Source organism: Schistocerca americana, chromosome 4, assembly GCF_021461395.2.
Source record: "Schistocerca americana isolate TAMUIC-IGC-003095 chromosome 4, iqSchAmer2.1, whole genome shotgun sequence".
In the NCBI taxonomy this organism is placed as follows: Eukaryota; Metazoa; Arthropoda; class Insecta; order Orthoptera; family Acrididae; genus Schistocerca; species Schistocerca americana.
The window spans coordinates 686,786,572-686,813,824 of NC_060122.1; the positions used below are offsets into that span (position 1 = coordinate 686,786,572).

General features: G+C 43.4%; 1 protein-coding gene and 1 pseudogene across 2 annotated transcripts in view; one reads left to right on the forward strand and one right to left on the reverse strand.

Moving 5' to 3' along the window:
- The window catches only part of LOC124612615 (UDP-glycosyltransferase UGT5-like), a 327,618-nt gene that overhangs the window by 245,098 nt on the left and 55,267 nt on the right, over positions 1-27,253 (forward strand). For both annotated transcript variants that reach the window (XM_047140907.1, XM_047140909.1), the window contains 2 exons: positions 3,990-4,175; positions 21,171-21,430. In XM_047140907.1, coding sequence (XP_046996863.1) covers positions 3,990-4,175; positions 21,171-21,430 — 446 coding nt within the window. The remainder of the gene's footprint in view (positions 1-3,989; positions 4,176-21,170; positions 21,431-27,253) is intronic.
- LOC124614683 lies at positions 6,679-6,797 on the reverse strand (annotated as a pseudogene).

Here is a 27,253-nt window from a genome sequence, read left to right on the forward strand (position 1 = left end):
AAATAAGTTTTGATCTTTGGAAACTTTGATATTATTGCCTATGATATTGAGGCGGTATCTGTGTACTGTGGAGCATCTTAACTATTGTTTGGCCAATCTTGTAGAATTTTATATAAGATTGTATTTCATGGGCTTTTATTTTAGCATCTAAAGTTGCCACCCTTTCACCGTAAGACTTTTCTTAGAAGTTAAAATCAAGTTGCACCTTCGGTGGCAAGGTTAATATTTTAATTGTTAGTGTTTTGTACCATTTCCATCCCTCCTGCGGAGGGGTGCATAGTTTGTGTGCTTGTGTAAATTGTTAAAACTGTTGATTTGAAGTTATCTGGTGTGTTGCAGATTTGCACCAGTGTAGTCTTTCAGAGGCTGTTGTGAGCGGTCGTAACTACGGCCATGTCAAAAGGGAGCGGCAAGGTTCTCTGCCAGAAAGCTCCTACAGTCAAAACTTGTTTCTTTCTGCCTCTGAATAAATTGTAACTTTGATATTTAGAGGGTGCTTTCTGATTACAATTTTAAATCTGTTTCTTTTAAAAAATGCTTTTAGGCACTATTAAAGTGAATAAAATTCCCATTTGTTAAAAGGAATTTGGTTATGATTTCATCAGTTACTCCCTGGCAACTACTTCCATGCTTACATAGTGTGAGTAAATGTGTTAATGTTCTTGATGAATCGTTAGTAGCTGGCCGCGGTGGCTGTACGGTTCTAGGCGCTCCAGTCCGGAGCCGCGCTGCTGCTACGGTCGCAGGTTCGAATCCTGCTTCGGGCATGGGTGTGTGTGATGTCCTTAGGTTAGTTAGGTTTAAGTAGTTCTAAGTTCTAGGGGACTGATGACCACAGCAGTTGAGTCCCATAGTGCTCAGAGCCATTTGAACCAATCGTTAGTAAATAAAATTCTTAAGAATACTCTTTGAAAATAAATCATGGTTCAAAGATAAAAGCCGACTCCACCTGACTTCTCCTGGTGGACAATCCGACAGCGACTCTCCTAATAGCAGTAGTGACACAAGCGACGAATGTGAATATGATTTCAACTTCAGAGTATGAAATATCGAATGAAATGTTTCAGTTCGGCAATTTCAATTTGCAAGTCGTTATCAGCGACCTCACAAAACTTGATATCCGAAGTTTTGCTCGAACCCACTTAATTAATAATTTTTGATCCGCCAAATTAGATCCACCATTTTGAATTTTGTGATCTCGATATCAGATCCCTGATCAGCGACCCAAAGAATATAAAAACAACATAATTTTGTAGAGTTTTATATTCATTTTTCCTTTGTGTCCGGTTTTGAATCAAGTTGGCCCACTGTGCGCCGCCAACGGTGCACAAGATCTCATAGTATATTCAAATATCCCTCAAGAACGGTTCGTGAAACTTCATATCTAGGCTATAGGTGGGTCACTTTACATCTCTATTGAAGCATGTGCTAGCTCGATATCTCAGCATTTCCAAGACGCTCTCTCGTGAACATTTGCACTGCCCTTCTTTATAATGTTCGACATCTTCAGTCTGTTCTACTCGTTATGGGACTCTCAATATTCTGAAATGGATCAGAAAAATGTTTTGAAAGCAATTTCTATTGTAGACGGACTGAATCTTCCCACTATCCTACCAAGAAACTAGTCTGTCACCTGGTTTGTGCTGCCAGATATTGTATGAGATAATTGATCCAATAGTGATTTGTCAATATTATAGTCATTTGTAATAGAGTTGTAAGCTATAATACAAGGGTAATCCCAAAAGTAAGGTCTCCTATTTTTTTTATAAGTACATAGACCTGTTTATTTTTACAATGGTTTACATCAGCTTATAGCTTGAACATATAGTTATTTTTCGTCATAATCACCATTTCTGTCGATGCATTTTTGTAGACGCTTTGGCAGTTTTTGTATGCCCCTGTCATACCAGCTCACTGCCATACTGTTCAGAAAGTTATGAACCTCTTTTTCACCTCGTCATCGGAGCTGAATCGCTTTCCGCCCAAATGTTCTTTTAATTTAAGGAACAGGTGACTGTCACTGGGCGCCAAGTCAGGACTATAGGAAGGGAGGGTGATTATGTTCCACTGACACTGTTGCAGGAAAGCAACGGTTTGCCGAGCGATGTGTGGGCGAGCGTTGTCATGGAGAATGTGTACGCCCTTGCTCAACATTCCTCTTCTCCGGTTCTGAATTGCCCGTTTGAGTTTTTCAGAGTCTTACAGTGCCTGTCAGTGTTAATTGTGGTTCCAGTGGGCATAAAGCCGACCAACAGTATCCCTTCCCGATCCCAAAAAACAGTTGTCATGGCTTTACCGGCAGACTGTGTTTGTTTGAATTTCCGCGGCTTTGGCAAAGACGGATGCCGCCACTGGCGTGATTGTTGCGTGGTCTCCGGTGTAAAGTGGTATGCTCAGGTTTCGTCACCCGTGACAGTAGAGTCCAGAAAGTTGTCCTGTTCGGCTGCAAGGCGGTGTAGAAATGCGCGGGAAGCATCAGCTCGTTGCCGCATGTGGTCCTCAGTCAGCATGCGTGTTACCCATCTTGCGCACACCTTCCGGTAGTCCAATTTTTCCGTTAAAATTCTGTGAGCGGTGCTTCGGGAAACCTTAGGAAGCAACGTGCAGAGATCATCCAGCGTGATCCGCCGATCTTCACGCATGCTTTGCTCAACCTTCGACACTGTCTCCTCAGAAACTGACGGTCTACCGCTCCTTTGTTCATCGTGAATTTCGGTCCGACCAGCTGCAAACTCTCTACACCACTTAGAACATTTTTGACATCCATCCACGACTCGCCATTCACTTCCGTCAGTTGGCGATGGATTTCAATCGGCGAAGTGCCCTTTGCGTTCACAAACCGAATAACTGCGCGCGATTCGCACTTGGCGATAACATCCAACTGGAGCTCCATTCTCAACGGCTGCCAAACCGAGACTGAGCGCCTCAGAGCGGCGTGCGCATGTTCACACACAGCGCGTGAAGCACTCTTCATAACAGTGCGACCAACTGCCACACAGAGTTCTGTACTTATAAAAAAAATAGGATACCTTACGTTTGGGATTACCCCCGCAACACTGTGGTTCAGCGAGTCGACAGGTAGGGGCCAGCCACCAGACGATCTTAACTCTTTCTAGAGTGCTAGGTGCTCGCAGCGTCGGCTCTTTGGAAAGTACACGCAGAGCCTTGTCAAATGGGTCACACTGGCCCAGTTCAGTTTTTTTATTTGTTTGGAAGTGTGCTGATTCCCTCGCGAGAGGGATACAAGTGCAAAAGGTTAGCGGTTTGTTAACCATCGGCATTGCCAAGACGCAATGAACAATGGGAAGGGATACGATCAGATGGATGACCTAGTGACTCAGTGCGTATACCTGGAGGCGTCAGTCATTATGCTGAAGTCTGTTTCGGCAACCATTGATGGAACAGAATGCAATGATATATAACATCAGCTAGTTACAGAAAAAACATAAATTAGGTAAAAATGCTCAAAAGTAACGTCGTACAAAGAAGGAACCAATAGTATTATTCGGTGATAATGTACTCATAAACGGCCAGAGATCGCATATTATTTGATTTATTATTAGCATCTCCAAATATTCATTGCCCTGACGGCAACTCGTGCATCCTCACCCAGCTCGCGCCACTTTTTGTTGACAGTTGTGCGAGTGGGGCTTTCAACTTGTAACATGTTATCATCAGTGAAAGAAATATCTGAAGATTCTCACCTGTGATGGGCGAAACTAATAATAAATCGAATAATACGTTATCTGTGCCTGCTTAACTGACAATTAATTCTCGCAGTCGCTGCTTGTAGGAGATGACTATTTGCTAAATTTTTCTATGTAGACCAGATTTCGTAACCATCTGTGTTTGTGGAGACGTTTCGTTTCTAGTAATTCCGTTAGAAAGTGACGTGACTCGTTTACAGATAGCTTCTTGTTGCGGCTTTTGCTTGCGGATACTTCTGGGCAGCACCGCGCTGCATTTTAGTGTCGGCTGCTGTGTTGCAGATGCAGCTCCGAGGCCTGGCGCTGGTGCTGCTCCTGGTGGCAAGTCTGGCGGCTCCCGCGTCCGCGGCGCGCATCCTCGCCATTTTCCCGCACTTCGGGAAGAGCCACTTCGACTTCTTCGAACCGCTGATGAAGGCGCTGGCTGCGAGAGGACACGACTTGCACGTCCTCAGCTACTTCCCGCAGGTACCCGCAGGAAAATATTTAAGAGTTATTTTTGGCTCAAAACTATAATTCACACGGCACGTCCACGAGAAGCTAAACAAAACTGAAGGGAAGGCGTGTTGAAGAGACAGATAAAAAAATTTCGCCTTTACAAATCTATCGCTCTTCAAGCAATCAAACCTTGTTAAGTCCTAACAAGGGGGTTACATACGACTCCGTTAAATAAACTACACTACTGGCCATTAAAATTGCTACACCAAGAAGAAATGCAGATGATAAATGGGTATTTATTGTACAAATATATTATACTAGAACTGACATGTGATTACGTTTTCACGCAATTTGGGTGCATAGATCCTGAGAAACCAGTACCCAGACCAACCACATCTGGCCGTAATAACGGCCTTGATACGACTGGGCATTGAGCCAAACAGAGCTTGGATGGCGTGTACAGGTACACCTGCCCATGCAGTGAATGGCCTATTGTGACGAGCCAGTTGCTCGGCCACCATTGACCAGACGTTTTCAAATGGTGAGAGATCTGGAGAATGTGCTGGCCAGGGCAGCAGTCGAACAGTTTCTGTATCCAGAAAGGCCCGTACAGGACCTGCAACATGCGGTCGTGCATTATCCTGCTGAAATGTGAGGTTCCGCAGGGATCGAATGAAGGATAGAGCCGCGGGTCGTAACACATGTGAAATGTAATGTCCACTGTTCAAAGTGCCGTCAATGCGAACAAGAGGCGACCGAGACGTGTAACCAATGGCACCCCATACCATCACGCCGGTGATCCCCCAGTATGTCGACGACGAATACACGCTTCCAATGTGCGCTCACCGCGATGTCGCCAAACACGGATGCGACCATCATGATGCTGTAAACAGAACCTGGATTCATCCGAAAAAATGACGTTTTGCCATTCGTGCACCCAGGTTCGTCGTTCAGTACACCATCGCAGGCGCTCCTGCCTGTGATGCAGCGTCAAGGGTAACCGCAGCCATGGTCTCCGAACTGATAGTCCATGCTGCTTCAAAATGGTTGTTGTCTTGCAAACGTTCCCATCTGTTGACTCAGGGATTGAGACGTGGCTGCACGATCCGTTAGTGCCATGCGGATAAGATGCCTGTCATGTCGACTGCTAATGATACGAGGCCGTTGGGATCCAACACGACGTTCCGTATTACCCTCCTGAGCCCACCGACTCCATATTCTGCTAACAGTCATTGGATCTCGACCAACGCGAGCAGCGATGTCGCGATACGATAAACCGCAATCGCGATGGGCTACAATCCGACCCTTATCAAAGTCGGAAACGTGATGGCATGCATCTCTCCTCCTTATACGATGCATCACAACAACTTTTCACCAGGCAACGCCGGTCAACTGCTATTTGTGTATGAGAAATCGGTTGGAAACTTCCCTCATGTCAGCACGTTGTAGGTGTCGCCACCGACGCCAACCCTGTGTGAATGCTCTGAAAGCTAATCATTTGCATATCACAGCATCTTCTTCCTGTAGGTTAAATTTCGCGCCTGTAGCACGTCATCTTCGTGGTGTAGCAATTTTAATGGCCAGTAGTGTACAAACACTCGTGGAAAATTAAAACTATGTGCCAGACTGGGCCTCTAACGTAGAATCTTGACTTTCGCTGGCAGTGTTATCGCGTCCTTACAGCTTTACTTCCGCCGGTAGCTATCTACTACCGGCTTGTTGTCATTAAAGTGTGGGTACTCAGGAAGGTCCACTGTGGGCTGTAATTATAATATGGCAGCCAAACGTGGTAAATATGCTAATGCATTAGTGTGGGGGCACGTTTACACTTCCTTGCGCCGGAGGTTTGAGTCCTCCCTCGGGCATGGATGTGTGTGTTGTTCTTAGCATAAGTTAGTTTAAATAGTGCATAAGCCTAGGGACCGATGACCTCAGCGATCTGCAATGCAGTCTGCCGGCCGGAGTGGCCGAGTGGTTCTAGGCACTACAGCCTGGAACAGCACGACCACTACGGTCGCAGGTTCGAATCCTGCCTCGGGCATGGATGTGTGTGATGTCCTTAGGTTAGTTAGCTTTAAGTAGTTGTAAGTTCTAGGGGACTGATGACCTCGCATGTTAAGTCCCATAGTGCTCAGAGCCATTTGAACTATTTTTTTTTTCAATGCAGTCTGCTTTGTTGGAACTATGTAGTAGATTAAAACTGTGTACCGCACGTGGAGATAAACTCCGATCTATATTGTAAAATCGGAGAACTCCAAACAGCGCGTTTTAAAGTAAGACTGAAGATTATAATTGCAGTAACACTAAAATAATGTGTAGTCTAAACTAAATCAAAACGAACGCCTTGATGGCCTAATGGCACCGACCGACCGTCTTGTCATCCTCAGATCTTAGGCATCACTGGATGTGGATACGGAGGGGCATGTGGTCAGCAAACCACTCTCCCGGGTATTGCCAGTTTTCGTGACCAGTAGTGCCCCTTCTCAATGAAGTAGCTCCTCGATTCGCTCACAAGGGCAGAGTGCACCCCACTTGCCAACAACACTCGGCAGACCCAGACAGTGACCTGTCCAAGTTCCAGCCGAGCCCAACAGCGCTTAACTTCGGTGATCTGATGGGAACTGGTCTTATCACTACGGCAAGGCCGTTGGCTGTATAAACTAAATAGGGTCTCGAAAACAAAAACAGTGGCTGTAAATAAAAGGACGCCGCAACAAGAAAACATTATGAAAACGGGACAGATATCGGTAGATGTGATAAACATGAATCAACAAACAAATGGTTCAGCTTCACAAAAATAGGGGAAAGAGCTTCTCAAATTGAACAAGTCAGTAATGCATAGGTTCACCTCTGCCCTTATGAAAGCAGTTGTACGGCTTGGTATTGATTGAGAGGTGCTGGATGCCATCCTGAGAGATATTGCGGAAAATTCTGTCCAGTTGTTGTGTTAGATCGTCAAAATCCTGAGCTGGTCGGAGGGCCCTGCCCATAATGATCCAAACATTCTCAACTGGGGAGAGATACGGCGACCTTGCTGACCAAGATAGGGTTTGGCAAGCTTGAAGACAAGCAGTAGAAATTCTCGCCGTGTGAAGAAAGAAGATGTAACCCCAGGATGGCTTGTCATGAAGGGCAACAAAACGAGGCGCAGAATATCGTCGACGTATCCCTATGCTATAATCGTGACGCAGATGGCTACGAAAGGGTTTTTGCTCTGAAAAGGAATGGCACCCCAGACCGTCGGCCTAGTTGTCGAGCCACATTACAGGTGACCATCGGGTTGGTATCCCACCGATGTCTGGGCCGTCGCCAAACGTGTCTTTGGTGGTCATTGGGGTTCTGTTCGAAGTGGGACGCACCACTGAAGACGATTCTGCCCAGTCAGTGTATGGAAACGCCCCAGACAGCGGTGGAGTACCAGCCTGATGTAGTCTGCCAGAAGGCTCGACAACTGGGATGCAATTTCTTTTCATAGCAAGACTGCTTTGGTTGGCATCAGTTTCAAGGCGAATAACTGCTTGCATAAGGGCAAGTTGCAGACCAAAGCCTTACTGACTTGCTGTTTCTGAAATTGTAATTATTTGTTTGTCCACGAACATCACATCTACCTATTTCCGTCTCGTTCGGATAATTCCTTTGTTCTGCGTCCTTTTTTCTTTCTTTTGTCTCAGAATGCGCTACTCCTGGCCACGTGACCATGCCATGAGATCGTTCTCTTGGCTATTATGGATGCCAGAGCTGGTTTCCAGCATCTGGTGGAAGGGCACTTTGTCCATTCAGGTGCTTTGTCTAAACCGGTTCGCCATCGAAGCCTACTTGACTGATTGGTGCTAGTAACTATCCTATAAAGACAGATGTTTTGAAGTATCTGTTGCAAATAACTACAAAATGTCCTTGCAGAAAACAACACGTTCCAAAGGGGTGTTATTGGTAGCAGCAGGAAATGATCAATGTAAAACGCTTGCAATTTGCTGCAGAGGCTGGCTGAAAGGGCCTGAACGTTGAAACAATTAGTTGGAGCAGAATGAAGTTCAAGACATGAGGGAGCCAGCCAACAACCCTCACACGAGTCTGGACCAGACATGTGGTTCAAAGTGTTCAGCATTTCTAAAGTCTGTAATTAGTGATCTTGAGTGATTAACGAAATTATTTTTCAACCACAGATATCCTACAAGACCAGAAGTGTGTTGCCACTTGAAGACATTGAGTTCTGGTTGAGTTTTCCAGGAACATATCCCTGTTTACTGATTGTGAGTGTGCATATGCTCACGTGCCAGGGGCCTCATATTGCACTGTGGAGCCATCAGTCGCCTAGAAGGTGTGCTTAAAAAAGGACTTGGCTAATTCTAACTGTGGACAAGTCAGTAGGTTTATGTATGATTTTTCAAGTATTGACTTCGAGGGCAGTGTCAGTAGAAGTCCTCAGGAACCAGCAGGATGCCGCCAGTGATGCACACTACCTAATAAAAGGTATCTGGCTGCTTGTTAGTGAATATTAACGTGGGTTGTGTCCACATTTCGCGTTTATAATGGCTTGAACTCTGCTGGGGAGGCTTTAAATGAGCTGTCTGTATGTCTGTGGAGGAATGGCAGCCCGTTCTTCCTCAAGCAGGTGAATATGCACTGGGGGTAAGAAGTGAAAGAGGAAGCTGCATGGTAGAATTCTGCATAGAGCATAAATTAATCTTTGCTAACACCTGGTTTAGGAATCATGAAAGAAGACTGCATTCCTGGAAGAGACCTGGAGACACTGGAAGGTTTCAGATAGATTATATAATGGTAAGATAGAAATTTAGGAACCAGGTTTTAAATCGTAAGAGGTTTCCAGGGGCAGATGTGAACTCTGACCACAATTTATTGGTTATGAACTGTAGGTAAAAACTGAAGAAACTGCAAAAAGATAGGAATTTAAGGAGATAACAGTTGGATAAACTGAAAGAACCAGAGATGGTAGAGAGTTTCAGAGAGAGCATTAGGAAACGATTGTCAAGAACAGGGGAAAGGAATACAGTAGAAGAAGAATGGCTAGCTTTGAGAGACGAAATGGTGAAGGCAGCAGAGGATCAAGTAGCTAAAAAGACGATGGCTAGTAGAAATCCCTGGGTAACAGAAGAGATACTAAATTTAATTGATGAAAGGAAAAATCTAACAATGCAGTAAATGAAGTATGCAAAAAGGAATACAAACGTCTAAAAAATTGAGACCGACAGGAAGTGCAAAATGGCTAAGCAGGGATGGCTAGAGGACAAATGGAAGGATGTAGAAGCACGTATCATCAGGGTAAGACAGATACTGCCTGCAAGAAAATTAAAGAGACTTTCCGAGAAAAGGGAACCACCTCTATGAATATCAAGAGCTCAGATGGAAAACAAGTCCTAAGTAAAGAAGGGAAAGCAGAAAGGCGGGAGGAGTATATAGAGGGTCCATACAAGGGCGACAGGACATGAGGGCAATATTATGTAAATGGAAGAGGACGTAGACGAAGATGAAACGGGAGATACGATACTGCGTGCAGAACATGACAGAGAACTGAAAGTCCTTAGTCGAAACAAGGCCCCGAGAGTAGACAACAATCCATTAGAGCTAATGACAGCCTTGGGAGAGCCAGCCACGACAACTCTCTTCCATCTGGTGAACAAGATGTGCGAGACTGGAGAAATACTCTCAGGCTTCAAGAAAAATATAATAATTCCAATCCCAAAGAAAGCATATGTTGACAGGTGTGAAAATTACCGACCTATAAGTTTAATAAGTCACGGATGAAAAATACTAACACGAATTCTTTACAGACGAATGGAAAAAGTTGCAGAAACTGACCTCGGGGAAGATAAGTTACGATTCCGTAGAAATGTAGAAACAGGCGAGGCAATACTGACCCAACGACTTATCATAGAAGGCAGATTAAGAAAAGGTAAACCTAGGTTCCTAGCATTTGTAGACAGAGAGAAAGCTTTTGACAATGTTGACTGGAATACTCTCTTTCAAATTCTGAAGGTGGCAGGGGTAAAATACAGGGAGCGAAAGGCTATTTACAGTTTGTAGAGAAACCGCATGGCAATCATAAGAGTCGAGGGGGCACGAAAGGGAAGCAGTGATTGAGAAAGGAGTGAGACAGGGTTGTAGCCTATCCCAGATGTTATTCAATTTGTATATTGAGCAAGCAGTAAAGGAAACAAAAGAAAAATTCGAAGTAGGTATTAAAATCCATGGAGAAGAAATAAAAACTTTGAGGTTCGCCGATGACATTGTAATTCTGTCAGAGACAGCAAAGGACTTGGAAGAGCAGTTGAGCGGAATGGACAGAGTCTTGAAAGGAGGATATAAGATGAACATCAACAAAAGCAGAACGAGGATCATGGAATGTAGTAGCTGGATTGGTGGCAGCACTTTGGAACTCACGAGTGATTCCTTCATCTGACTTGTTTACAATCGCTCTCCTCAATGCTCGACAGTCCTTGTTCGACAGTACATTACGTCTGCATTGTCTTGGTTTAGCTATGGTTGTTACTTCGCTTCCACGTCATAGGCACATCACTAACATTCCCCTTGGGTAGCTTTAGATGAACTGAAATGTGTCTGATGGATCTGTTACTGAGGTGACATCCAATGATTAGTCCACAGTCAGCGACAGTGGCGAGGGGTGGGGCCATAGGGGCTAAGGCCCCCCCTCCTCCCAATAGAGCATCATATTATACTGAATAATATGACTTCAAAAATCAGCGATTCCTTCTTTTTTTTGTAATTATGGAGCTATATAGGTTGCAATGTATTTCAAACACATTTTAACATACGAATAAGAGCAGCAAGTAGCTTACTATCTAAACCGATCAATATCATTTAACTTAAAATGGGCGTCTTATAACTTACTAATACACATTTTCTCCCTGAACTCGAAGCAGTTACCAGAAACTACTTTAAGCAAAACAAAATTTTCCCAATTTGTCGTTGGAGGACCCCAACTCTCCTTTTGTTAAGCGATATCTCGATGTTCAACAATTGTGATGTCGATATTACGAAATTGGTAATCGAAGCGAACGAAGTATTACACCAGTTACACGCGAGAACACCACTGCACAGGCCTTTCCTGTACGCTGTACTTCGAACATTGATACCTACAATAAGTCAAAGCAACAATAGATACAAAATTCAACGATGTAATAAATGACCCCCCATGAACCATGGACCTTGCCGTTGGTGGGGAGGCTTGCGTGCCTCAGCGATACAGATGGCCGTACCGTAGGTGCAACCACAACGGAGGGGTATCTGTTGAGAGGCCAGACAAACGTGTGGTTCCTGAGGAGGGGCAGCAGCCTTCTCAGTAGTTGCAGGGGCAAGAGTCTGGATGATTGACTGATCTGGCCTTGTAACACTAACCAAAACGGCCTTGTTGTGCCAGTACTGCGAACGGCTGAAAGCAAAGGGAAACTACAGCCGTAATTTTTCCCGAGGGCATGCAGCTTTAGTGTATGGTTAAATCATGATGGCGTCATCTTGGGTAAAATATTTCAGAAGTAAAATAGTCCCCTATTCGGATCTCCGGGCGGGGACTACTCAGGCGGACGTCGTTATCAGGAGAAAGAAAACTGGCGTTCTACGGATCGGAGCGTGGAATGTCAGATCCCTTAATCGGGCAGGTAGGTTAGAAAATTTAAAAAGGGAAATGGATAGGTTAAAGTTAGATATAGTGGAAATTAGTGAAGTTCAGTGGCAAGAGGAACAAGACTTTTGGTCGGGTGAATACAGGGTTATAAATACAAAATCAAATAGGGATAATCCAGGAGTAGGTTTAATAATGAATAAAAAATAGGAGTGCGGGTAAGCTACCACAAACAGCATAGTGAACGCATTATTGTGGCCAAGATAGACACGAAGCCCATGCCTGCTACAGTAGTACAAGTTTATATGCCAACTAGCTCTGCAGATGATGAAGAAATTGATGAACTGTATGATGAGAGAAAAGAAATTATTCAGGTAGTGAAGGGAGACGAAAATTTAATAGTCATGGGTGACTGCAATATGAGAGTAGGAAAAGGGAGAGAAGGAAACATAGTAGGTGAATATGGATTGGGGGTAAGAAATGAAAGAGGAAGCCGTCTGGTAGAATTCCGCACAGAGCATAAATTAATCATAGCCAACGCTTGGTTAAAGAATCATGAAACAAGGTTGTTTACATGGAAGAACCCTGGAGATACTAAAGGTATCAGACAGATTATATAATGGTAAGACAGAGATTTAGGAACCAGGTTTTAAATTGTAAAACATTTCCAGCCAGGGTGGGAATTTAAGGAGATGGGACCTTGATAAACTGACTAAACCAGAGGTTGTAGGGAGTTTTAGGGAGAGCATAAGGGAACAATTGACAGGAATAGGGGAAAGAAGTACAGGAGAAGAAGAATGAGTAGCTCTGTGGGGTGAAGGTAGTGAAGGCAGCAGACGATCAAGTAGGTAACAAGACAAGGGCTGGTAGAAATCCTTGGGTAACAGACGATATATTGAATTTAATTGATGAAAGGAGAAAATATAAAAATGCAGTAAATGAAGCAGACAAAAAGGATTACAAACGTCTCAAAAATGAGATCGACAGGAAGTGCAAAACTGCTAAGCAGGGATGGCTAGAGGACAAATGTAAGGATGTGGAGGCTTATCTCACTAGGGGTAAGATAGATACTGCCTACAGGAAAATTAAAGAGGCCTTTGGAGAAAAGAGAACCACTTGTATGAATATCAAGAACTCAGATGGAAACCCAGTTCTAAGCAAAGAAGGGCAAGCAGAAAGGTGGAAGGAGTATATAGAGGGTCTATACAAGGGCGATGTACTTGAGGACAATATTATGGAAATGGAAGAGGATGTAGATGAAGATGAAATGGGAGATATGATACTGTGTGAAGAGTTTGACAGATCAATGAAAGACCTGAGTCGAAACAAGGCCCCAGGAGTAGACAACATTCCATTAGAACCACTGACGGCCTTGGGAGAGCCAGTCATGACAAAACTCTACCATCTGGTGAGCAAGATGTATGAGACAGGCGAAATACCCTCAGACTTCAAGAAGAATATAATAATTCCAATCCCAAAGAAAGCAGGTGTTGACAGATGTGAAAATTACCGAACTATCAGTTTAATAAGTCACAGCTGCAAAATACTAACGCGAATTCTTTACAGACGAATGGAAAAACTGGTAGAAGTCGACCTCGGGGGAGATCAATTTGGATTCCTTAGAAATGTTGGAACACGTGAGGCAATACTGACCTTACGTATTATCTTAGAAGAAAGATTAAGGAAAGGCAAACCTACGTTTCTAGCATTTGTAGACTTAGAGAAAGCTTTTGACAATGTTGACTGGAATACTCTCTCTCAAATTCTGAAGGTGGCAGGGGTAAAATACAGGGAGCGAAAGGCTATTTACAATTTGTACAGAAACCAGATGGCAGTTATTAGAGTCGAGGGGCATGAAAGGGAAGCAGTGGTTGGGAAGGGAGTGAGACAGGGTTGTAGCCTAACCCCCATGTTATTCAATCTTTATATTGAGCAAGCAGTAAAGGAAACAAAAGAAAAATTCGGAGTAGGTATTAAAAACCATGGAGAAGAAATAAAAACTTTGAGGTTCGCCGATGACATTGTAATTCTGTCAGAGACAGCAAAGGACTTGGAAGAGCTGTTGAACGGAATGGACAGAGTCTTGAAAGGAGGATATAAGATGAACATCAACAAAAGCAAAACGAGGATCATGAAATGTAGTCGAATTACGTCGGGTGATGCTGAGGGAATTAGATTAGGAAATGAGACACTTAAAGTAGTAAAGGAGTTTTGCTATTTAGGGAGTAAAATAACTGATGATGGTCGAAGTAGAGAGGATATAAAATGTAGGCTGGCAATGGCAAAGGAAATCGTTTCTGAAGAAGAGGAATTTGTTAACATCGAGTATAGATTTAAGAGTCAGGAAGTCGTTTCTGAAAGTATTTGTATGGAGTGTAGCCATGTATGGAAGTGAAACATGGACGATAAATAGTTTGGACAGGAAGAGAAGAGAAGCTTTCGAAATGTGGCGTTACTGAAGAATGATGGAGATTAGATGGGTAGATCACGTAACTAATGAGGAGGTATTGAATAGGATAGGGGAGGAGTTTGTGGCACAACTTGACAAGAAGAAGGGACCGGTTGGTAGGGCATGTTCTGAGGCATAAAGGGATCACAAATTTAGCATTGGAGGGCAGCGTGGAGGGTAAAAATCGTAGAGAGAGACCAAGAGATGAATACACTAAGCAGATTCAGAAGGATGTGGGCTGCAGTAAGTGCTGGGAGATGAAATAGCTTGCACAGGATGAGTAGCATGTAGAGCTGCATCAAACCAGTCTCAGGACTGAAGACCACAACAACAACAACAACAACAAGTGACCTGAACAACTGTCATAAATTTTCCGATTAATCGAATTAAATATAGTACTCAAAATGTAATTATCACAAATAACATTAAAAATGTGCAGTGCGTCAAATAATTTGGCCAGGGACTGTATGTAGGTCTCTCCGGATACTTTTGATCAGATAGTTTTGATTAAATAGTGCACATCTCAAAACTAATGATCTGACCTAGGAACTTTCCTGAATGCTGTTAGATGCCTGCATGACACTGGCAAGTTAAAATGTCTCGCTGGTGAAAGTTAAACTGGTGACAGTTATTAATAATATTTCATAAGGATATCAGTGCAGATAACTGGTTCGGGTCAGCCAATAAAAGTTGTCGGGAAGTTCTAGGAGAGACAGAAAAACAAATGAATCAGGGATTGCCGGGCCATAGGCGTGTAGCTAGACGAGATGATGGTAGGTGGACCGAGAAAGCTCTTACGTTAGATGTGTTCCGTGAGGTAAGTAGTCAGATACGATGACCTAAGGAAGGTGGAAAGATGACATTAGAAAACCTTTAGTACAAAATGGAACTGTATAGCATAAGATCGTAATCATGTATGAAAGTCTAGAGGAAGCCTTTATCCAGTATTGACTGTGATGAGATCCATGGCAACTTGCGAGGCTTTACTACTTGATGATTCCTAGTTGTCGTCGTCGGCGGCGGCGTCGTCGTCGTCTGTAGCGCGAAGACTAGTTCTATGTGGCTCTCTTAACCTTAACTACTGCAACGTCATCCCTTGGCGTCCCTCTACATTGTTTTACCGAACTGACTATTCATACATGTTCAGAATATGTCGTACCAAATTTGATCGGTTCCGATCTCTTCTTTTATTCAAGTTTTTTTTTTTTTTTTTCCTTGATTCGATTCAGTATCTCTTCATTAGTTACCGGATCTGCCCACCTAATCTTCAATATTCTTCTGTAGCACCACATTTCAAAGCTTTTATTCTCCCCTTGTCTGAACTACTTATCGCCCACATTTCACTTCCGTACAAGGTTATGCTCCTTACAAACACCTTCAGAAGAGACTTCCCAAAACGTAAATTTAGAATTCGATGTTGACAAATTACTCTTTTTCAGAAACGCTTTTCGAGCTACAGCCGGTCTGCATTTAATACCTTCCCTACTTTTCCCATTATCAATTATTTCGCTGCCTAAACAGCGAATCTCACTAATACTTTTAGTGTCTCTTTTCATAATCTAATTTCTGCAGAATCATGCGAATTCGACTACATTCTATTACCTTTAATTTTGTTGGTGCTCATCGTACAACGTCTTTTCAAGACACTATCCATTCCGTTAAACTGCGCTTCCAAGTTCTTTGTTGCCTCTGTCAGATTTACAGTGTCATCGGCAAACCTCAAAGTATTTACTTCTTCTTCCTGGGCTTTAATTCCCTCTCATACTTTTTCCTTGGTTTCCTTTGCAGCTTGCTCTGCGTATCGATTGAATAACATAGGGAAAGGATCTGGCTTGCCATCTGAGCTCTCGATATTCATACAGCGGCTCCCCTCTTCTTCAAAGATTTCTAATTTTCCTACGGGCGACATCTGTCTTTCCTCAAGTTGTGCGCGCTTCTGCACGTTTGCATTTATCGTCTTGCCGTTCTTACCTTGCTATTTTGCACTTCATGTCAATCCTTTTTTTTATTTGCCTGTATTAACTTTCGCATGCTTCACTTACTGCATTTTTATATTTTGTCCTTTCATCTGTTTCATTATGCATTGTTTCAGTCCTCTCATTCGCGGTGATAGTTGTACTTTTGTGGCGGGTGTTTGCTTCATGTCTCCCTTGGCTACGATAATGCATTACCACTATTCATATTTTCTTATACACCATTAGGCCTATTGCTGGATTACGCCTTTTCGGTTTCGTATTTCTAACCCTGTATTCACTTGAAAGATGTCATCTTCTTCCTGTCTCGGCACTTCTTTAATTTCCACTGAAATGTCCATTCTGACGTGTCTATTTCATCGAGGTGCCGCTGATGTCATTGTCACTGGGGCGCTCCTCCCAGTTTCACATCAGGCACGCCTTCTAAAAATATAACTACCGAAATGATAACAGTACAGTGTTCCAAAGATATACTTTATTAGAACAATGCAAATACTCAACTTCCATTCCGATTTGCAACGCAAGTCCAGAAGAGTCGTGTCAGAGACTGTCCCATTTCCGTAGTGCAGTCTCCATCCTATTGTAATCACTGTCTGTGAGATCCGTCTTCGTCTGACACACGTAGTGACTGGCGTGAAGTGTTACCGCCTCCTCACATAATTGACTGTACGTGACAAGTGACGAGCAACGTAGTCTCATGCCGTGCGACCTCTGTGTAGTGCCGTAGAATGCTGTCGTTCCAGTATCACCTGGTGCATTTGCAGTCTTGATTACTACCTGTGGCTGATGGATAATGCATACAGTAGGTGCTGTGACGTGTGTCACTATATCGAACTTCAACTTACCAGTTTCCCTTTTTAAATTCTCTAGTCTACCAATCCAATTAAGGGATCTAAAATTCCACTCTCTAAACTTTAGAGTGCCAGTTTTGTTTTTGTTGTGACTTGGCAAGACAGCCAAGCCACTACGAGGTGAAGTCGAAAGGCACGCGTTTAAGCTCACGCAGGCTGGCGTGAGGTCTGGAACAGGTAAAGTAATTATACTAGCAAGTAAAGTACGTAGCTTCTTGAATACTTAACTTTAATCCATAATTGGTGAACATCGGTCTGACGGTACATGCATGACAAGATAAATAGCAAATGATAATGGCGCATTGCTAGGTCGTAGCAAATGACGTAGCTGAAGGCTATGCTAACTTATCGTCTCGGCAAATGAGAGCGTAATTTGTCAGTGAACCATCGCTAGCAAAGTCGGCTGTACAACTGGGGCGAGTGCTAGGAAGTCTCTCTAGACCTGCCGTGTGGCGGCGCTCGGTCTGCAATCACTGACAGTGGCGACACGCGGGTCCGACGTATACTAACGGACCGCGGCCGGTTTAAAGGCTACCACCTAGCAAGTGTGGTGTCTGGCGGTGACACCATAGTTTTTCCTGATGACATCCTCCTCAATAGTCCCCACCCAAAGATCCGAATGGGAGATTATTTTACCACCGGTATATTTTACCCAAAAGGATGCCATCGTCATTTAAATACACTAGATCTGGATGCCCTGGGGAAAACTACCTGCTGCAGAACCCCTTGCTTTCAGCCGTTAGTAATACGAGCATAACGAGACCATTTTGGGCAATGTCAGCAAAATTCTTCAGGGTATGTAACCGCATCGCCAGTGTGTAAAATTCTCTGACGTTTCGGCCACTGTTGCAAACGCCTTTCATCAGCGTCTTTTGCAAAAGATTAAAAAAAGCGTATAATGAAACAAACGTTGGAGTTGTATGTATCGTATGATGAATTATTAAGTAGAATACCAGGAGCCTGCCTCCTGCAACAACATCCCCTGCCAGAGGAAATGTAAATGCTTCCCGCTCAACAGATAAAATCATTCTGCATTTGACCGGCGCAGTCTCCTGGCCTGTCACCGGTCAAAAGTACGGCTCTATCGCACCAGTCTCAGCCAGCAGCGTCACCTAGCGGCCACAAACGCTGATCTACAAGCCGACAGCCAGCCACAATAGTTCTGAGATTCAAGTGGAGTCTGCTGGGGCGAGGCTACATGTACGCCGCCGAGCAGGAGGCTCTTGTTGCAGATACAGTGGTTTCTATGAATCCTGTTGGTCTTGCACCCTGTTCTTTTGGGAAGAGAAAATCCTGGTACCTTCAAAGTCACGAGTTGTAAGTTACTGACATTCTGATCTTGCGAAAGTGACGTCCAGTAACCATTGATGTTGAAGTCTTCGAGTCGGTTGGCGACTGCTACAAGTGGATGTCTCGATTTCAGTCTCAGTTATTGCCGTTTAAGGAACTGTGCATCGACATGAATGGGAAGGAACGTCCGCCTCAGTAGCTGCGGGCTCAGCATGGCTGATTGTAACTCAAGGGGCCAACTTTGATTCCCAGCCGGGTCGGAGATTTTCCCTACTTTGGAACTGGGCGTTGTGTTGTCCTTAACTTCGTATCGTCATAACTGACACGAAAATCGTCTGCTTCGCTCCAAATGATAGGTCTAAACCTCTGTAACTTTGTGCCAGGGTATGGCTTGACCCCATTGACTATTCTGAATTGTCGAAGCACACTGTCGTGTCGTCTTTCCACTGCTGAGATGGCTGTATGGGGACGTACTGAAAGCCAATAAAAAAATTAAAATATTAAAAAAAAGTGTGGTGGAAGATGGATTGACATTATTTCTTCCGGCTATGATTTGAGGGCTGCCAGTCTTCTAGTTTGTTGAGGTGTGATGCATACTTCGGTCAGTAACTTCATAAAACACTGAAAATAAAATTTTTTGTTGTCCCTGGAAGCCGTTAGATAGGTAACCTTCAACTAGGATCGAGCACCTTGTACCGGGTTAGCCATATTAATATAGATCACTGCGATTGACATCCGTAATCCGTATTCGCCCACCGCCGGGAGCCCACTTTAACTGTTGCTGGCTGCAGCGAACACAAACGTATTCTGCCAATGTCGGTAGGCCTCTACCTATTGTGAAAGTCTTTGCTGATGAGGCGAAGCTGTAGTGCCACGTTACCGACGTCAGAAACAAAGCTAATCCAGAAAAGTACACTTCACGCTCATCTCCCACGCATCTGACTTCATGATAGTCGCACATGCGTAGTTACATCCTTTAGTTCGAGAACGAATCAGCCAAGCCATTTCGTTTCGTTACGTTAACGTTTTAAGTCACTGTTTGTCGGTAATAGCGTTTAAAACACTCGATAAGCCCGCCACGTGAGAAATAAGAGCCATTATCAAGTTCCTGAATGCAAGAAATGTTCGACTTTGTGAAATTTGTCGTCAGGCTAGTGAAACTTATGGAGAGTCGCGGTAAGTGAAGGTGTGGTGCGAAAGTGGCTTAGGATGTTTAACGAATGGAGGCCCACGGCGAGGAGCGTATTGGACGACCGTCGTTAATGACCGAAGAATTGGTGCGCTGTATCCTCTTCAAGAAAAATCGTATGCCAATGTTTTGCGCTTGTCGCGGAATTTTGTTAGTGTACTGGGTGGAATGAGACAGAACAATCAACGCTACATTTTACTGAAGACGTTACGGCGCATGTCAATGCGCGACAGCGTACCGTATACCTAACGATGACGCTGCTCGATTCATTTCGCTGGGAACAACGGTCACCCTCCTTACAATCTGGACCTAGCTACATCCGACTTCCATTTGTTTTCTCACCTCGAGAGACGTCTTACTGGCCCCACTTTGAAAGTGATGATGAGATGAAGGTAGACGGCCCAAACTGGTTCACGTCGCAGCCGGCCAAATTCTACGAAGCGTGTATGTTGCAATTAGTGTGAAGATATGAAATGCCTTAACTTGCATGGTGAATATTTCGAAAAGTAGTTCCATGCGTGTAGATTTTTTTCTGATAAAATACAAATGAAAACAAAATACTATTCTGTTTTAATACCCAGACGGCACTTACGTTCCGAATCAGCTTTGTAATAAGTCTTGTGTCTTTGTAACAAGTAACAGCAGTATAGGATTGACAGATTTCCAGTGCCCGACATGGAAACCATAATGGACGAAATAAATTTCAGTAGTCATGTACAGGGTGATCAAAAAGTCAGTTTAAATTTGAAAACTTAATAAACCACGGAATAATGTATATAGAGAGGTAAAAATTGACATACATGCTTGGAATGACATGGGGTTTTATTATAACAAAAAAAAAAACAAAGTTCACAAAATGTCCTACAGATGGCGCGTGAAACATCTCTTGCGCACGTCGTTTGGTGATGATCGTGTGCTCAGCCGCCACTTTCGTCATGCTTGGCCTCCCAGGTCCCCAGACCTCAGTCCGTGCGATTATTGGCTTTGGGGTTACCTGAAGTCGCAAGTGTATCGTGATCGGCCGACATCTCTGGGAATGCTGAAAGACAACATCCGACACCAATTCCTCACCATAACTCCAGACATGCTTTACAGTGTTGTTCACAACATTATTCCTCGACTACAGCTATTGTTGATGAATGATGGTGGACGTATTGAGCATTTCCTGTAAAGAGCATCATCTTTGCTCTGTCTTACTTTGTTATGCTAATTATTGCTATTCTGCTCAGATGAAGCGCCATCTGTCGGACATTTCTTGAACTTTTGTATTTTTTTTTTTTTATTTTTTTTTGTCCTGATAAAACCCCATGTCCTTTCAATCGTGTGTGTCAATTTGTACCTCTCTATCTACGTTATTCCGTGATTTATTCAGTTTTCAAATTTATACTGACTTTTTGATCACCCGGTACTTGTTACGTGCACGTGTTACATTCGGGGTGCACTCAACCTCGTGATGCCAATTGAGGAGCTACTCGACCGAATAGTATCGGCTTCGGTCAAGAATATCATCATAACGACCGGGAGAGCGATGAGCTGACCCCACGCCCCTCCTATCCGCATCCTCCACTGAGGATGACACGGCGGTCGGATGGTCCCGGTAGGCCACTCGTGGCCTAAAGACGGAGTGTTTTTTTTACGTACTTGTTACAAACGGACCGGCGTATTTGTCTGCTTAGAAGCAGCCGCTAGCCAACTACACGGACCACATCCTGGAGGGGTCGATGCTGGCGCCAGCCACGGGCGGTGTGTCGCTGCGCGCGCGCGCCTCGGAGAACCCCGTGCAGCAGCAGCTGCATCTGGCCTACATGGGGCTCAGCACCTGCGAGGCCGTGCTCAGCCACAACACCACGCAGCACCTGCTGCGCTCAGACCTGCACTTCGACCTGCTCATCACGGAGCTCTTCAACACGGACTGCTTCCTCGGCTTCGTGCACAGGTATATTTAACGTCAAGACATCGCCATTCTGGTGCCTCCAGCAGGGGGTAATTGGGACGAGTTTCCTGTCTTACGCTTTTGCGGTACATATCAGGGTTACTCATAAAGTATAAATTACCACTTCGAAAAAATAAGGTTACACAGCTAAGTTTTTTGAGGCAATGTCTGCAGTCCTGGTACACATTACAATCCCTGCACAACAGAATCAAAGCACACAGCTAGAGTGGCCAAAACAAAATGACACAGCCAACTGGATGAAATGGAGACAGATGAATCATTTTGTCTGGCTCCTCTGGTGTCGTGTTACAGTACTGTATCTGCAAAGAAACCAAAAAGGAATTATTTACCTTTATTTTTTCGATACAGTGATTAATACAGGCTAGTTATAATTAACGTTTCGCTACCTGAACCTGTGTAGACGAAAACTGTTGTTATGGGGGTACCCTGCTTTATAGGAATGATGTCCAGACTGTGCCCTGCAGGATTTGTGTTCTTAGTAGTTCCAGTGTCATGACTTGCCATTAGGTGCCGGTACTGGTACGGCGACAAGGGCTGACTCCTAAGCATCAGTGTGCATTACAGTTGCAGACAGTCAAGGTGAGCAGGGCTTCCAAAACGACAGCAATAGTGTTGCTGCTCTTCGCAAGTATTAACACATTGCTCGTGAGGTCACTTGGTTACTCCATAACACATTTGGAGACAACTGAATCATTGGCTGTTCATTCCAAAACTGCGTTGTCTCAAGAACCCTTGTGGTTTCTGGCTGGGGTGGTTACCCAATGTACGGGGATTATCAACAGGACACTAACTGACATTGGAGACTGAAAACAAACATGGCAAGAGAGGTGAGCAACATTTCGCATGAGATGCTTTGGGCAGCGATAGAGAAGTCCAAGCTGTTGTGGATGCAAATGGTCGTCACACTGAACAACATGTGAAGTGTGGAATAAATTAACAAATGGTACTCTCTCATATGGAAATTAAAACGTGTTTCTTTCAGTGGTTTATTCGTTATTTATCTTCTGAATGTCCTTACAAATGTTTCCACTAAGTTTCATTGCCCTATGATCACTTGTTTTTTATAGGGCTCCTCTCAATTAGAAGTAGTTTAATTATAAACACCCTGTACTTCGACTATACCGCATATCTACATCACATACAGTACGAGTATGGTTCAAAATGTAAGGCTAAAACTCTTCTTTGAGGGAAGAGTTCTTCAGAAGATCAAATACACGTACCTAGTAAGGCATTGGTTTGTTACTTTTCCATATAGTCACCGTGGTTGTCTAAGCATTTGTTCCATCTGTAATCCAATCCGTCAAAACTAGTGTCCATATATTCCAAACCAGTAAACAACAGTTTCATGTATGTTGGCATCCATATTGAGGTGACGCCTGGCCAAATGCATTTTAAATGCCCTGACGAGTCAAAAATCGCTTGATGCCCGATCCGAGCTCCATGGAGGGTTCAACTTTTTGGAAACGCCATAGCAAGTCATGTGTAACCGATGGTATATGCATTTGGGTTTTGTTGTATAACAACACGACACTTTTTGAGAGCAATCTTGGTTTTTTCCTCCAGACAGCCATCTGCTACCATTCCAGTGTGGCACAATAACTCCATGAGAGGGGAAATCGACCATCCACACCTCTGCGTGTCCCAAAAGGCAGTAAGGATAACTTTCTTCGCAGACACCATTGTTTTGAACTAGTCGACAGGGATGGGGAGACAAAGTGTGTCTCCCTGACATTGATGGTTTTTTCGTTTAAAATGTCTCACAATGCACTCATTTTTCATTCCCTATGTAGCAGTGTAGCAATGGAACATGCTCCAACTGAAACCACAACTAGTGCTGGAGACACAACAGTCGTTCATTTAGCTCCATACTCATCTGAGAGTTGCTATTGAACCCAACAAGACCTCATCTTCTGCTTGTGCATCATGGTTGTGCTTGATATCCATTAAACTGGCAATGGAAATGTTGATTTCGTGCGCAGTTTCTCTCACATCAATCAGACAATCAGCTTAAATCAACCATTCAGCTCAGCACATACTGTCATCTGATGCAGATGTACCAGGTTTGTTTGGAAAGTAATATCACCAGTTTTGTTCTGGCGCTCTTATTGGAGTAGGATCTATCCACCCAAGCTAAACGGTGATGGCTGTTAGCTTTCCAATGCTAAGAACCCCTTTTTACTCAGAGTTCCTGGAGAGTCAGGATGTTTCCCTATGTGGAACTTCGTTTGGCAGGCTGGCTTCAACCACAATGCAGTATTCCTCTACATCTACATGGTTACTCTGCAATTCACACTTTAAGTGCCTGGCAGAGGGTTCATCGAACCATTTTCATACTACTTCTCTACCATTCCACTGTCGTATGGCGCGTGGGAAAAAGGAACGCCTAAATCTTTCCGTTCGAGCTCTAATTTCTCTTATTTTATTATGACGATCGTTTCTCCCTATGTAGGTGGGTGTCAACAAAATATTTCGCATTCGAGAGAAAGTTGATGATTGAAATTTCGTAAATAGATCTCGCCGCAGAGAAATCCGCCTTTGTTTCAGTGACTGCCACCCCAACTCGCGTATCATATCAGTGACACTCTCACCTCTATTGCGCGATAACACGAAACAGACTGCCCTTCTTTGCACTTTTACGATGTCCTCCGTCAATCCTACCTGGTAAGGATCCCACACCGCGCAGCAATATTCCAGTAGAGGACGGACAAGTGTAATGCAGGCTGTCTCTTTAGTGGGTTTGTCGCATCTTCTAAGTGTTCTGCCAACAAAGCGCAGTCTTTGTTTCGCCTTCTCCACAATATTATCTATGTGGTCTTCCCAATTTAAGTTGCTCGTAATTGTAATTCCTACGTATTTAGTCGAATTGACAGCCCTTTGATTTGTGAGATTTATTGTATACCCAAAATTTATTGGATTTCTTTTAGGACCCATGTGGATGACCTCGCACTTTTCTTTGTTTAGTGCCAATTGCCACTTTTCGCACCATACAGAAATTCTCTCTAGATCATTTTGTAATTGGAATTGACCGTCTGATGATTTTACTCGAATTCTACATGAAACTTGTGAAACCAGTTGCTGAAACATTTCCAACAATTGAGCAGACATTTGAGATTGAATGTCTTTCAGAAAGGCAGGTGTGTCGGTGGCACAAGCCATTTTTGGAAGGCCAGGGTGACGCTGACAACCCTCACTCATTTTGGATGCCCTCCAGTGTCCACTCTGAAACTGGAATTGATGACAATGAGGCAATTGTAGCAAAACTATTGACAAAGTACTTACGGGCAGATAACAAGTACGTGCAATAAACTAAATAAAGAGGCAATAGTGTCACATGTCAGTTGTATACTTTAAACATCTAGCTCTGTGTAGGATTATGTAGAGGATCTATGGCTCAAGTTCAGAAGAATAGTTGATCAAACACTGGACAAACACGTATCTATAACAGCTTGTGATAGGAGAGTCATTCATGAATACAGTCTCTGCAAATAAACTTCTAAAGAAATAGTGACTACTGCACATTAGTGTAAAACAATGGATACCAATATAGTTAAAGAGATATTTAATGGAAAGTGTTTGATTGCCTAAAGGGCAATGTCTGAAACTCTTATTGACTACTGTAGCATAATCTTACTGAAATAACTGTCACAAAACCCAATTCTGGTTGAATGTGAAGTCTGCCAGCCTCATCAAAGTTTGTTTCCAGACACTTCTGAAACACACATGAACCAAAACTGAAGATAAGAAAGCATCAATGTTGAATTCTAACATAATTTGCTATAATTAAACAAATCTGAAGGCCTGATGGTATCTCTATCAGATTCTACACGAATTTCTGACTGAATGATCCCCTCTTTTAATCAGAATACCAGAAAGATCCCTTGAACACAAACGCATCCCCTAGTTGGAAGAAACCGCAGGTCACACCACTCTTCAAGAATGGCACCAGAAGTGATCCACAAAACTGTCATCCATTATCATTGGCATCCATCTGTTGTAGTGTTTTACCATATATTCTGAGCACAAACATAATTAGATATCTCGAACAAAATTTATCTTCTACATACCAATCAGTGTAGATGTAGAAAACATTGTTCTTGCAAAACCCACTGGTACTTTCTTCTGATGACATCCTGATAGACACGGATCACGGCACTCAGGAGTATGCATTATTTCTTGACTTTTGATAGTAACAAACAGAATTTGTGACTGGATTCAAGATTTCTTGGTAGGGAGGATAGAGTATGTTATCCTGGATGGAGAGTCATTGACAGTTGTAGAAGTAATTTCAGCTCCTCATGTGTTAAAGGGGTATATGTTGGGATGCTTGCTGTTTTATTGTATCTTAATGACATGGCAGAACAATGTTAATACTAACTTGAGAATTTTTGCAGATAATGCAGTTATCATCAAGAAAGTATTGTCTAAAGAAACACCGAGCGAGGTGGCGCAGTGGTTAGACACTGGACTCGCATTCGGAAGGACGACGGTTCAATCCCGCGTCCGGCCATCCTGATTTAGATTTTCCGTGATTTCCCTAAATCACTCCAGGCAAATGCCGGGATGGTTCCTCTGAAAGGGCATGGCCGACTTCCTTCCCCATCCTTCCCTAATCCGATGAGACCGATGACCACGCTGTCTGGTCTCCTTCCACAAACCAACCAACCAACCATCTAAAGAAACAGCATAAATATTTAGGCAGCTCTTCATAAGATTTCAAAATGCTACCAGTATTAACATTTTGCTTTAAATGTTCAGAAATGTAAAATTGTGTAGATCACAAAATGCAAAAACTAGTGTATTGTCTAAGGTTTAACTATCAATGAGTCACAATATGAATAAGTCAAGTCGTACAAATACATGGTCATAACAGTTTGTAGGGATGTGAAATGGAGTGATCACATACATTTACTCATCAGTAATAAGGGCGGTTTACTTATTTACAATGGTAGGAAAATGCAATAAGTCTGCAAAGGAGGTTCCATACAAACTTTCATTCAGTCCATCCTAGACTATCGCTCAAGTGTGTGGGACCTCTAACAAGTAGGACTAACATGAGATACTGAAGGGCAGTATAAATGGTTGTAGATTTGGTTGGTCTATGAGAGATGGACACAAAGTTTCAGAAAAGCCTGAACTGGCAGATATGTGAAGATAAGAACAACCATCCCACAAAAGCCTACTTGTAAAGTTTCAGAAACCACACATAAGTGAGCAATCCAGGAATGTAATGCAGTCTCCTATTTATCACTCTCACAGGAAGTCTTAATACAAAAAACTAAACTCTGTCCAAACAGCCTCGGAAGGCCCAATGGTAACGACCAATCAGCATATCGTCCTCAGCTGATACGTGTCACTGGATGCACATATGGAGGGGCATGTATTCAGCACACAATTGGTCTGGACTTTGTCAGTTTTAGTGACTGGAGCTGCTACTTCTCAATCAAGTAGCTCCTCAATGGGCCTCACAAGGGTTGAGTGCACCCTGCTTGCCAACAGCACTCAGCAGGCATGGATGATTACCTATCTCAGTGCCAGCCAAGCCCTACAGCACTTTACTTTGGGAACCATTGTTACCACTGTGGCAAGGCTGTTGGTACTATTAATATAAGATCGGACTAATTATTATGTGCTCAGCAGCATTTAGCCTCCTCAGTCCTGGGATTTTTTTTCAATCTGTTTGCATTTGTTTTATTTTATGATTCATAACATTCCCAAAAAATAATTTTAAGAATCATTCCTCTTTAATTTTTATAAAGCTCATGCCCCCTCTGTGGGATATCAGGACTCTAGATACCACATTACTCA